At 33.9% G+C, this 14,660-nt stretch overlaps 1 protein-coding gene across 1 annotated transcript in view; it reads left to right on the top strand.

The window, feature by feature from the left end:
* The window catches only part of LOC146995695 (PDZ and LIM domain protein 2-like), a 122,722-nt gene extending 109,030 nt beyond the window's left edge, over window positions 1-13,692 (top strand). The window contains exons 3-4 of the mRNA XM_085821710.1: window positions 6,238-6,341; window positions 13,494-13,692. Of these exons, the coding sequence (XP_085677836.1) occupies window positions 6,238-6,341; window positions 13,494-13,612 (223 nt within the window). The 3' untranslated portion in view covers window positions 13,613-13,692. The remainder of the gene's footprint in view (window positions 1-6,237; window positions 6,342-13,493) is intronic.
* The last annotated feature ends 968 nt before the right edge of the window (window positions 13,693-14,660 follow it).

Genomic DNA, 14,660 nt, shown 5'->3' on the forward strand with positions numbered 1-14,660 from the left:
AATTTTCAATTATAAAATTGGTGGCGATAGTAGGAAAGCATTTCGAATGAATTCTTTTTAACCCTAATCTTCTAAATGTTAATCGTTTTAATAAAATTTTTAGTTTTATCATTCGCAGGAAATACATGGCTATTTTTTCCTTCAAGAGACAAGTTTAGATCGTTTATTTTCCCAAAAGTATCTGACAGAAAACTTTCCCAAATATTATTCGAACTGGGAGACTGCACTAAAAGCTAGATTTCAATATTGTTCCAAAAATTAATTTATCTATTTTAAATTTAATATTGCCAAAATATGAATATTTTTGTCATTTAAAACACTTCTATAGTTAGACCGGGCAAACACTTCTAAAATTTACCGGGATATTTAGTCCAAAGGGGCTTTGTTCCTGAACGACTATTGTTTTCGTTTTGTCCGTTTCACTTTTCAAACTGTTGCCAGCAAATATTTTCGCCCTGTATTACAGTTGAATAAATTAAATAATGAAGAATCTGCATACATGTATATATGTTTCTCGCATTGTGATAAAACAACGGTACCTAGAGACATCAAATTTTGAATGGCGTAATCCTACTGCGAAAATGGGCATCTGGAAGCCCAAATCTGAAATTTGGAATTTGTTTTATTATTAATTTCGTATTTTGCAAAACTTTAACAAATTTTTTATTAACAAACTAAACGATTTCAAAGAGAGAAATGGCAACGTTGTACAAAAAAAGCATTTTTATCTCCAGCGCGTGAGACTGTGTATCAGAAGTTCTAAAGATATGCTCAATTTAAAATTATTTTGCTATATTGCTCTTGAACTAAATTTTATGGTTTAAGTGTGAAGAACATGATATTTAGTAAATAAAGGTAACACACAAAACGTTAAAAAAATCGCTCCTGTGGACGTAATTTAAAATCTGAAACCTCTTGCATTTTTTTTTTTTTTTTTTTTTTTTATTTTAAAATTTGGAATTTTTAATGCCATTTTCAACTTGTCTTGAAGAATCAGTTAATTAAGTTAGAATAATTCGAGGAAATAAGTTGAAATGAAGTACAGCAAAAAATATATACAATTTAATAGATTGTACAAGGACGTCATGTGGTGTACACATCAAATTTTTTAATTTGAAAAATGTGTCATAAGTATTTGTGTTTTATGAAACACTTTTGTAAATGGACGTACACGTCTGCGGCAAACAGTTGAGGAAATTAAAACTGCGTAAGGACTTTTATGGACACTACATACGTACGATTTTTATCACAGATACAATCTATAAATGCTGTTTTTTGCTTTTTCAGATTAAGCAAACATTCTTTTATTCAGGATAGATAAATGAATCACTGATCCATGGAGGCCGGTTAGAGAAGAGTTAACTATATTTATTTACTTAATAATGAAATTATGATTAAAATTCATATACAAATTCAAAGTTAAAAATTCATCGATAGAAACTCAAATCACTCAACCACAACATGGCTATCCATACCTGGACTGTTTACACATGAAAAAGAATGAAAAAATAATCCTTAAAAAGAGGAGACAGAATAGGGCCAAATCCGGCCATTCTGTATCTCCGGAAGGAGCTTCCTACAAATGGTTGATTCTATTCATTGTTCGAAAATGTCGGCGGTGAATGTTGGCTTTCAGTGTTGTCGAAAAGTTGCGAATAACTTCTATGCTTTTCCAGATTGTTTTACCATAGTCTAATAATCAACCAGAATATTCTGTGGTTGGCAGACGAACAGTAGTTTAGCGAAGATTATTTCGTAATTTTTGTGGCAACAGAGGAATTCATTTGAATCAGATGAAAAGAAACGTTTGTTTTGACAGCAAGCAGGTAAAGAATAATTTTCATATTGTTCTATTACCTTATATTGTAAGAGGATAATTAAACAAAATAATTTCATTTCGTAGTGTGCAGATTGTAGCACTTTTGTTTTTTGTATACTATGATTCTATGAATATATAGTACGCTTTCTTTAAGTAGTGAATATATTTCTAAAAATGCTTGACACTTAAAACAATTATTTCATATATGTATCTTCGATTCTATTTCAAAAGTATGAATCTGTCTTTTTCATGCTTTTAATTACATAATTTTGTATATAAGTTTTACGTTGTGCCAAAGAAAGAAGCATAATGCAATTATTATATAAAAGTGACTCTAATTGTTCTCGAAACAAAATGCATATTAATGTCAATTTTGTAAGCACATTTTCTCCTACCATCTTCCGGAAACAAAATTCTTAAAATTCAGTGTTTAGTGTGGTGCACGTGATATAGTGTATATTATTTACTTTTCATACCGAGAATAAATTAAGCTGGTGTTTGCGTTTCAATTTTAAATTTAATATGTGAATTACTAGTACAGGAACACTTTGGAGCCGCCGAATTTTGAACACACACAGTCTTTCATCTAAGCATGTGCGTCTCGAAGCCGAAATTTCGAATTTCGATTCTTTAATTTTGCACGAATTTAATTAAATTTTGATTAAACATTCAGCGATTCAAAAGCTTTTCCACTCGGCAAGACGTAAGAAATTTATATCGTAACTTGATTCTCGTATCTTCGTAACATGGACTCTAAGGGAAGCTGGCATTTATTTTATGTTGCACATGGAAAACACTCACGAAAACCTCATGGTGATAACTTCGTTAGCCGAGATTTAAACCCTGGTCGAAGTGTAAAAATGATCAGCTGTCTTAATTTGACTATTGGTGGACGTACAGTTAGAAGATGAATTTTCGATATTATGAGCAAGAGCTTCAATCGGCTGTTTGATCAGGAAGTGATAAGGGAAAAAAAAAAAGTAAAACTGAAGTTTTGAAATGCAGGAATCACTCGCTTAATTGATGTGTTAAGGTGTAAGCATGACTAAAAGGCTTCAAAAAAGCTCCGTTAATAATGATAATTGTAAAATCTTATTTGATAAACTGTGTTGTTGTCATCTTTATTTTCATTTTATTAATTTTTTACGTTATTTTGAACTATACTGGAAATTCATGCCTCATAATAACTAAAAAAATGAGAGATTAAAGATTTAAGTTTTATTAATAATGTTACCACGTTGTGCCATTGTACTACAAAATTATACAATGCCATTCGTAATCTTTCAATGCTACATCATTAGTCAAAATACTCGTACAAAAGAGAAGGTACAATTTCGCAAGAATATTGTATTAGAAAAGGCAAACAGAAAAAATTGTTTATGGCCTGGACGCACTCAACTGATCAATATTTATAAATGCTTAATAATGTTTTTTACCGGAAACGTTGCATACAATGAAGTTTTGATTAATTTCATGAGCTGATTTATTTTCTTAACTTTACTGCCCATTGCTGCGCAAAGTTCGAATTATGTTGAGAAATACAATAATAAAATAATTGATCCACCTCCTTTGATCTTTATTTAATATTATTTACATATTATTTAATTTCGTTTAATAATAACGCCAAGTTTAAAAAATGTGTACACAACTTTAAAGTTGGATTTATTCTGTACATTTTAATTCTCCCATTCTCACTCCCATGCCAGCATTCGTTTATTGAATGCGTTAGAGCAGGGTTTCTTAAACTTTTTTCTGCCGCGACCACTTTTTATCAGTGAAATTTTTTCGCGACCCCCAGGACCCCATTACGAAAATTTTGTGGGACCCCATAAGCATTGCGCAAATCCGACACACGCGTGTGTGAAACTGTCAATTTTTTCACTTGTACTGTAATATACTATTGCAGTTTTAGGTCATTAACTTTAATTTCTAGACATAGAACAATTTGAAAATTTTAAATAAGTCACAGCGTCACGTGGAAAGCAAGTAAAATGAACGTTTTTGTTATAAAAGAATGCGTTGAAACGTTTTCAGTTTGCTTTGTATTGTCTTATCTTTACCTATTTTCAGATACATTGTGTGAAAATATCTGGTAATTGTAAAATTATTAATATAAGTTAAAGAAATATCAAAACTGCTAAATTTTTTGGCGACTCACAGTTTAAAAAGCGCTGCGTTAGAGAATCAGGGGGCTTAGACTAGTAGCGGCTAATCTTCGGATTATGGTAACTTGGCAATTTTTTGGCGAAAATTTGGCGACCAACCCTGCTACAGCAACCTGCTAGTTTTGTTTTGGACGCCATTTTGTTTTCACGAAGTAAAGGCATGTTTTTTTTTTTAAACATTTTTTCCAACTATCTGCTAGCCGAATTACGCTTATGCTAGAACTTTTATGGAACAAAAGTGCTTAATCATGACGAAGATTAGGTGCGAAATTGGGAGAAATTGGGAATCGCAAACTGCTTGCCGCGTTTTTAAGAATTGCACATACACGGTATCCATGTACACGTCGACCTATTTTCACTTAAAAAACATCCCAGAATTGCACAAAAATGGCATTGCGCACACTCTTGACTTTATCCATGTACACTGCTAAAGTCCTAGCTAGTAAACTTTATCGCCTTACCAAAATGTCGCCAAACTACCTGTTACCATATTCCAAAGATTAGCCAATAAATCAACTCGGGAAATTAATTAACATCTTCACGGTTTACAATGTTTTGGGTAGAAATATTGTTAAACATTGATCAGCTGAGTGTGTCTACTCCACACATATTTTTTTCTTTTCGCCTTTTTTAATATGAGGTGGTAAAGTACTAAAGAGGGAAACACACACGACTTAAAGGGAAGGAAAACTTCGTGGAGGACCTTTCAAGGAAAATTCGCTGCATAAAAAGACTATAAAAACTCTCATGCAGCCAGACCATTCACCGAAATTTGAATCCACTTTGAACTGCCAGTGTTCAGCGGTTTTACCGCTCGGCTGTTGATGGAGATTCTGCACAAGGAAGAAACCTTTATGTCGGTGTTCCTTAAAAAGCGCAATATTTTATGAAACCTACGTCATTCTGCGATAGAGTTTAACCAGTTTCAAATAAATGAGGACGAACGGGCTGGCCGCAAAAGTGTTTTCGTGGTTTCCTTGTTAGTAATGTGAATACAAGCCAATTTAGATTAAAATGTTTTCCGCAAAGCTTCCCATCTGTTCCCCAGATAGTACGTGCGTCCTTTTTCACAGTTGAAATAATCGTGAATCCTGAAGAATAGTTTTAAACATCTTTTGGCATACTTGTCCTCCATTTTAACAGAGTACTTAGTGAAATTATACACAGTACGAAAAATTTCATGTTTAATTTTGAATCAAGAAGAAAGTTTTGTACTTATAGAAAGCAAAATACCCACAAGCGACCGAGCGGATGAGATTTCTAAATGTTAGTAGTTCGAACCCATGCAAATGGGGTAGCTGTATGGTTGCTTTTCGTGGTATTCTCCATGTTCAACATGAATAAGAGCCAATTCCCCTTATTAAGTTCTCCAAGACGGCATCCCTTCCTTTAAGCAAATAGCCCTTATGTGTTTTGCTATATTCCGAATAACCTAATCTTAGCTAGATAGCCCTGTTATGCTTTGCCATAATCTAATATGTCCAAATACTAGAACGACAACCTGGCAAATTCATCTTTGGTATTATCCAACAAAGTACGTGTGTCGAAATTCAATCAATTAAAAATGATTCCATTTAATACTTTAAAGAAAGAACAATGAGAATGGAGATCTAAAGTGTTTTCACCTTGAGTGATGCAGTATATATATATATATGTAAGAAAATTCCTAGTTTGTACGCCAAAACGTTGCTTAGATACTCTGGTTCCGTGAAAATATTCACATAAGTAAAATAAAGTGCAATGAAATACGCAATAAAGATTAAATAAACAATATAAACACTTGAGTATTTACAAATAAAATTCCGTACTAATTGTAAGCAATATGCTGATCAAAGTAAGGCATATTTTAAACATTAGAATTAAAGTGCGGACAAATGACTTAAGCAAAAATACAAAAACAAAGAAGCGGTAAATGGTAGATTAGCCCAATTCGAATCTCATTATGGATCTTCAGGGGACGACGCCATACAACAGCGATGTAAAGAAGAATTATCGCAACTGATAAAGAGGATTCTGGTACACAGGAGAGAAATTTTACATGGGTCCTACGTATACGGTATTCATATTTCAGAAATAAGAAATAATTTATACCGAAATTTAAAACTAACGCTGCCATATTTTCTATAATAGCATTATAAAAATCTGAATTTTACGACTCGGTATGTAAAGCAAGTGATGCTGTCTTAACTATTTTATATGATTTTATGTATGCGGCATTCAATATTTTACAATTTAATGTTTGGTCCTTTACAGGGGTGTAACGAATACAAATATGAATGGAACCAAAAATCAAGACACGCAGGAACAAACCTCAGGCTGTCATCTGAACTGTTTGGATGAAGACGCCAACCGTGCAAGTTAGTAATGAATTAAAAAATGAAAATTAGTAATTAAATAATTATATTTCCATGAATTTTAAATAATATGACTTTTAGACCGTAATATGCATGACAGTGGTCAAAGCAGAAGAGGGCCCAAAATTTCCGCCAATTAAACCCTTTTTAATAAAAGTGTGACGACTGTTGAAAGGGAAGAGATTTACACAATGCACCTAAAAGTTTTTGTGGAATCTTTCCGTTAAAAGAAATGAAAGTTAAAGACAAATAACATTCTTACTTCTTAGCTTCCAATTCTTGTAGGATTATGCAATACTTGGACCTTTCATACAGCTGCTCGATACTTTTGTAAAACTCAGCATTTAGACTGGTGTTATGCCTTTGTAGTTAAGGTTTTCTGAAGCTCTTCTGTACTGTTAAAATAATAAGTTTTGAAGTGGGGGGGGGGGAAAAAAAAAAAAAAAAAAAAACCTTTGAACTCAATATAGTACGATACTGAGGCATTAGAAGGAGGTAAATTTGTTACGAAATGAAAATGATTCAGCTTACATTTTACATTTTCACTTTAAATCTAAAATGCATAATAATCGGATATAATCAGTTACCGCTACATGAAAGATGTGATATAAATAGACTCACGTTATTTTTTGAATGATGAATATGTATTTAGAAATACAAAATTGAAATTTTGATTTAAAAGCTAAACAGTGGTATTAAAAGATCCGTCAAAAGTTCAAACAAAGTCTTCATGATAACCGTTATGTAAAAAATTTCAGATCTAGGTCGCCATTGTCATCCTCAGTATAAATAACTTTAATGTGTACAAAAGCCAAGGTTTAAAAAAATTAATTCAATAACGTTTTCCGTATTACATTTTCACATTAATTATTACCTACATTTGTTTACCTCTGTCGAGACAATGATGCGACTGTCCATGAGCATCATTATGGCTGTTGCTACCGCTCACTGAACAACACCCTGCATAACGATGAATTTTCAAGTGATTTCACGTTTTTTAGAGTACATTTTTTGGGTATTTATGGAAAATCCCGTCGACCATTTTTGCTTATTAAGGAAAAGACGGCAAACTACGCGATTTTTCGCCAAAACTGGAAAAGTCTTCTTCAAACACCTGGGTCTGCTGTAACCTTGATTACACATGTTAGTTATTATTCTTGAGTAAAGACTTCATAACTTTCGCGGAAATGAAGATGTGTGTGTGTGTATGTATGTGATTATGGCAAAGCCTCGAAGGCTATCTGCCTAAAGGGAGGAATGCCTTCGTGGAGGACTTTCTAAGGGAAACTGGCTCGTATACACGTTACACATGGGGAAAACCACGAAAATTCCCATGCAGCCAGCTCGTTCGCGGGAATCGAACCTCGGACCGAACTACCAGTGTTCAGCGATTTTACCGCTCGGACGCTGGTGGGCCCAAAATGAAGATATCGTGATTTCGCGAGTTGAAAATTTCGCAAAATTTGGTAAGTGAAAAATTTCTGTTTTTTATTACTATTTGAGGCGAAAAGAAAGTATTTCGCAAGACTTATATTTTCTCGAGAAAATAATTGCTTTTACAATATACCTCCTTAATAAAAAATAATGGAAATTTTTAATGAAAATGAAAAATTAAATATAAATAAATGCTAATATAATAAATGAGAAAGAAAAATAAGAATAGAACGTTTTTTTTTCTTGTATTTAATTTTTTTTAAAATTTTATTTAAATTTAAATAACCTTTTGTGGTTGACGGGATTTTCCTTAAATACCATTTTTTGTATACCATTAACAGTGAGTTTTAGGAAAAGTAAACGAGAAGAGTCAAGAAATGAAAAAAATTTTAAGGTCGCCATGTAGGTGAAAATAAAAGCAGTTACTGAAAAGTATGAAGATAGCGTGCATATCCAGGACTTCGCTATTGCCTACAGTACGCCAAGTACGCTGATGTCCACGTTTGTGAAAAACAAAGTCGCTATTAAATTGGCTTACGTTGTGAAAGGAATGAAATCGAAGGAATCTTAGAGCAGAGGCTCTTAATCAGAGGAAAATTCCCACACTTTTTACAGTTTCAGAGGGGGTTTTAATTTATGCAAAAGGTAGTTTGCATTTCAAAAGGTATTTGCATTTCAAGTTCAAAACCTGTAAACAAGTACAAAAAGTATGAACTTGAATGATATTTATGTGAAAAACCGTAATATTCTTGTGAATAAAATAAGTAAGTCATATTAATATTTTTGGAATTCTACAAATATCTTCTACTATTGTTTTTTCATTATTACTATGGATGAAACATCTGAATACGTGAATTCCCGAAGTCTTAGAAAAGATTCCTTTGCGCATTTTCTCGTCATTTGAATTCTAACAGTGTTTTTAAGTACCTGTTTAATTAACAGTCACCTCTCAAACGTGATCTTAAAACTATGAAACGAACTATCGCTTTTAAATTAGCCTAACTATGACAGCACACATAAGCAAGTAAAATCTTAACTTTATTCTACTTCACTTCTTGTGTGTTCTAAATTAAAATACAGTGATGCCTCAATATATGTTATTAATTCGTTCCATATCCGTGAACATATTTCAAAAGAACTTTCCCAATAAGAAATAAAGGAGAAATAATTAATCCGTTCTCAGAAAGAAAAATTCCACTGCTATTATTACAGCCTGTTTAATCCTAAAATACAAAGGCAGTGGGTAAAATATATACTGTACGAAGCACTGTACATGATATTGTACGTAAATGTTTTTCAGCTTTCCAGATCAACAACAATTTATCAATATGCTCTGATATCTCTGATCTTCGTTTGGTAATCGATTTCATTCCCATCGCAACGTAAGCCGATTTAGTAGTATCTTCGTTTTTTACAGTCGTAGACAGCATCCTTCTCGGTTTACGCAATAGGCAAGTCTTAGATATGCATGCCATCGTCTTGCTTTCCAACAATTTCCTTTTTTCACCTCTGTTAAATTAGAATAAAGGCGCTATTTGTTGTAGAGAGGGAGAAACTTCCACTTGGCCGCTATATATTCATCTGGTGAAATATGCCAGAGCATGTAATAGTACCTAAGTAATTACCAGTAATAAAGTTGTTAGTGTTCGTTTTATATAGTCCATTCATTTAGTTTAGAATTATAGAAACATTATACAGCCTCTATGGTGATCCTAACTATTTTCTTTGTTGCTTGACTCTTCTTATTAACTTTACATAAGCTCATTGTTAATGAATGTACAAAAAATTTACGGAAAAAAGAAGGACTGGAAAAGTCAAAGCAATAGCACCAGTTATTAACTGAATAGCAGTAATAAGCGTACTGTCGCTCCTAGGCAGCCGTAGCATTGTTTGAAAGAGTTAAACAAGTGTAAGGCGCATACTCGTATTCCAGACAAAGTTCGTATTCCATACTCATCGAATTCAAGTTGTGTTCCAAACAAATAATTAATGCCAAACAAAAATGTTCACCTGTTTCAAAGAAGACGCATACAAAACAAAATAAATCTGCTTGACGTTTCAATGAATAACTGGAACGTACAAGTCAGCTACATACAAGTGTTTCTATTCTAGAGTACAACAAACTTGGGTCACACAACCTAATCTGAATCAAAATTTGCTTGTAATTCTTGTGTTTTTATCATGGATACAACACAATTCGCACAACCTCGTCTGAATCGAAACACTTACCACTCTTTACTAACGCCTGGCACTATATCTCACTTGAGCAGAGGGGTTTCTGATATAACAATCAGAGCGGCAGCCAAAACAAAGGCAAACGCCTTTCATCTACAAGTCGTGCGGTTACGGTTCTTTCTTCAATTTCGAGCTACACCGATTGAAAATCAAATCTGCCTAAATCTCTGGACTCAGCGAGTTAATGACAAAACGAGACATAAATGAAAGGTGTAATATATACTTTTAAGTGTTAGTTTTACTCAAATAAAATGTCATAAATGTTTTAACACAAGAGTACTTTTATTGGCATTAAATAGAGGTATTTATTGAAAAAAATAATGGGATAATTTCAATTTCAGTGGACCTGGATCATTAGTATCATTACATTGTGTCTCTGAGTGCCGCATTCTCAATTTTCTGGAAAGAATTTAGCCTTCTATATTCAGTGTTTGTGAATGTTTCAGGGTAGAACAGATACAACACCATCTATATTATAGCATCGTAGCGCTTTTTGTTTTCTTTATATAACTCAAGCAATGTATGCTAATGAATACTATGCTCCAGTGGCAGATGTGGAGCAAAGTCATTACGTTAGCCTGCATGTGGTAAATAGACGGTGTTATCGTCCTCCATCAAGGCTATTAACACTTAAAATAATCTGTGGATTTTAACACTTTATAAGATTCTGGAATCTTACACTTTATAAGATTCTAGAAAAAGTTTTTAAAAAAAATTTGACCTGTTATTGAAGTACGTTATTTGAAACTGTGTTCAGTAAATTAATCAGAAAGATTCAGGGGTTATTATTATTATTATGGTAAAACACACAAGGCCTATCTTCCTAGAAGAAGATGCCTTTGTGGAGGACTTTCTGAGGAAATTGGTTCGTGTCCACCTTACATGAGGAAAACCCCAAACCATCCATACAGCCAACCCATTCACCGAGATCCTGACGATTCATGAAGGTTAATTATATACTTCCTTTACTATGATTTGTTACTTTAAAATAGGCACTTCAAGACCGTTGCCAGTCCCCTTCCCATTTGTGAGCGTAACTCTTATCATCTTCACCAGTATTTATTTTCTCCTCGTCATTCGCGCGCTTTTCATGAAGCGAAACACGTTAAACTGAAACGAAGTGGAGAAAAAAAATTAAGTGACTCGACCTTTTCTTCCGCAGCTGTTCTTACCAGGGCCGGATTTAGACTTGATAAGGCCCTAACCTATTTGAGATATGGGGTCCTTTATAAGTCCAGATGTTCTATGTCAGTGTCAAATATGATTTTTCTCATACCTAGAGGTTTTTTTGTGGGGGGCCTGAGAAAGCTGGTGGGGGCCTAAGCTATGGCTTGTGTAGCTTATACGTAAATCCTGCACTGGTTGTTACCATGATTACGAATCAAATCTGAGGGACCGACAATATCCTTGAAGTTCCTATTTTTAAAGAAACAAATTATAAAAAGGAGTACCCGTATTATACTAGTGATTTGACCGTTATTAAAATAATCGGCGAACAGTCTGGCTGCATGAAAGTTTTCATGGTTTACCTCATGTGTAATGTGAATAGTAGCCTGTTCCCCTTAGACAGTTTTTCACGGACGCCTCTCTGTGCGTGGTCAGATAGCCTTCACGTGCTTTGTTATAATCCAAATGATTTTTAATACTTTACTAAATCTCATTTGCAGCTTTTTAATAAATACAGGTGTGTATTCTTAAAAACAATTTTTTTAAATCGTTCTATTAAACGTAGATTTTAAATTTCTCTTTAATTAAAACTTTTCTAAGGAAAAAAATTCCTTTCCTCCTTCTCATTTTTATATGGTTTGATCAAATTCAAAAACCATCTTATTCTGCCAGTGGCCGATCAGTAAGATTGGAAACTCTGAAAATTCGATCGAGATCCAAGTCTGGACGAACGGAGAGGTTACACAGGAGTTTTCGCGATTTTCTTCCTGTTAATGTTAATACCTGCCAATGTGCCTTAAAAGAATCTATATGAAGGTGTCCTATGCCTAAAGCAGAGAGTCTTAATGCGCTTTGCCGTAATACCGTACAATCCATTTGAAGATCACCTTGTAGGATTCGGCCTCCCCAATGGCCGAGTGGTTAAGACCGCTTAATGCTGGTAGTTCGACCAGGTTTCGAACTCAGGCGAATGGACTATCTGCATGGTTGATTTTCGTCCTGTACTCCATGTGCTACGTGAATTCGAGTCAGTTTCTCTTAGAAGTCCTCCATGAAGACATCTTCCTCTTAAGCAAACATCCCTCGAGTGCTTTGTCATATTCAGATAACCAAACCTAAGCTTTATGTTTTTCAGAATACTTTACTTTCGTTCATGCTTTGTTTATTACATTTTTACGTAACGGTTTAAATAGCTGTACTTACGAGACGAATGGCTGCTATTATTTTAAGCGTAAAATCACATTTTAAGGTAGCAATTTTGATTTATTGAAATAAGCTATTGCGTTACATTATTAAAAGGTATATTTAATTAATTGAATGTAATTTCTCTTTTCTGTTTCTGAAGATGTTGAGGGCCGAGCGGTAAAGTCGCTGAATACTGGTAGTTCGGTCGAGGTTCGAATCCCGCGAACGCCGCCCAACCGGTATAGTGGTTAGCGTTGCCGTGCCGAAGGGCACGGGTTCGAATCCCGGAGAAGGCATGGATGTTTGTAAATGTTTAATAAAAAGGTTGTGAAAACGTTTGTTGTTAAATGTTTCAATAATTAACTCTCACGGACTGGAGGAAACGGCGTTCGCCAAATTCCTCATCTCCTTTCTTCTTGCCTAAAGCAAGATTGATACAGATACAGAATCCCGCGAACGGGCTCGCTGCATGGATGTTTTCGTGGTTTTCCCCATGTGTAACGTGTATATGAGCCAGTTTCCCTTAGAAAGTCCTCCACGAAGGCATCCCTTCCCTTAGGCAGATAGCCCTCGAGGCTTTGCCGTAATTAAATAACCTAACCTAACCTAAGCTAACCTAACCTCTGAAGATATTGAACATAATAAAAAGGTAATTGTACTTTATGTAACTGGTTTTAGTTTGATGTCTCGATAATTATTTTTGAAATTTAAGCCTAAAGCCATTTTAAAATTTTTTGCTTTTTATATAAATGAATACGGAACCTGTTGCTTAAGATACATATTTTAATTACTATCTTTAGAGAGACATGAAAGCTTAGTGAATTGAAATTTGTTGAATTTTAATACAATTAAATTTTAAGGGTGAATTAAAGAAAAATATTTCAATGAAAGTTTCCTTACACTTCCAATTAGCAAAGTTTCTTCTTCAAAAGCATGCTTTACTACTATGTTTTACAATATTAGCAGTTTGTAACGCGTACTAATTGAGGAAGTTATTGTGTAAGTAATTACTTCTGCGTTACGTAAGTCACCAAGCATTTCCTTTGCTTTATGTTTTAAATGATTACTGTTATTTATTAAACTTTAACCCACCCTTATTCTCTTTGTCTTTTTGAGTATCAATTTATTCTACAGCCGCATTTGTTTGCAAGTGGACTTCCAGAGAAAAAAAGGTCAATCGAAGGATTATTTCGAATCATATTATTCAATTGTTTGGACCAATTGCTGCTGTGGAGATCTTGCAGAAGTCATAGCTATTGCGTAAACTACTTTATAATGCTTGAGAGAGAGCTTCTGAAAAGCGTTCAAGGCCGTGACACTCAAATCTGTAACTTGGATTGAGTCGCTTAAACAGAACATGTTTCGTCTTCCGGATTTATCAACCGCAACACCGAATGGCGAGTAATTTCATTTTTTGTTGTGGGAAGGCAACTTTATTATGTCAAACTGGGGTCTTTATATTTATTTTTTCTTTGAGATGATATGTATCACTGTATGTTAGGAAGGACTGCGTAGATACGAAAGTGAAACGACGGAATACGAAAGTGAAAAGATAGGAAACCTTTTGCATGTATCTCACTGAATGTATAATAAGTATTTTAATTAGTTTTTACATGCGTGGGATCAAATAAACCAAATTTGTTACTGAACTCTTCACAGCGTTGAGAACTACGTTTATAAAATTTTGCATTTTATTTAAAATAATTTTTATTGGAAGTATACATTGGTGTTATTAGAAAAGTTCCTGGAGTGATATTTTGACATCTACAGTGGATTACAAATGATTTAGCTATTTAATACAATAACCGTAAAGCGTTACGTATGTTATATTAAGTAAATTCTCATCACTAGAATATACAGTTAGTCAATAAAGTCAAATACACACTTATCAAAACAAGCTCTAACCTCAGCCTACCGTATTCTCTGCAAGGTCATTATAGCATCAAAGTGACCACCGCTTCCGGCCGTACTAGTGGCCAATGTCTATGACGACTTGTGCTCGCCACTGTAAAAAAAAATTATTTCATGGTTCACCCTCGAAATTATATTTTTCGAAACTATGTACTTTTTCCAGTCCTTTTTATAAAGATAGAGAAGGATTTCAGCAAATCTTTTTTTGAAATGGGGTTCAAGTCAGCGTCACTCTTTTGGATCGTACTGACTTCTTCGAATTGTTAACTCTTTAATAGGCTCTTTAATTTTAGTAAAAAGAGTAAAAATCGCCAGGAAGAAGATTGAAGATATGGAGAATGTTTTAGAACAGTGGTATTCGATCTATTGGTCACGACTTAAAATAAAATG

The sequence above is a fragment of the Stegodyphus dumicola genome, chromosome 8, assembly GCF_044657685.1.
Source record: "Stegodyphus dumicola isolate Sdum_Otavi_A_Nest chromosome 8, ASM4465768v1".
Lineage (NCBI taxonomy): Eukaryota > Metazoa > Arthropoda > Arachnida > Araneae > Eresidae > Stegodyphus > Stegodyphus dumicola.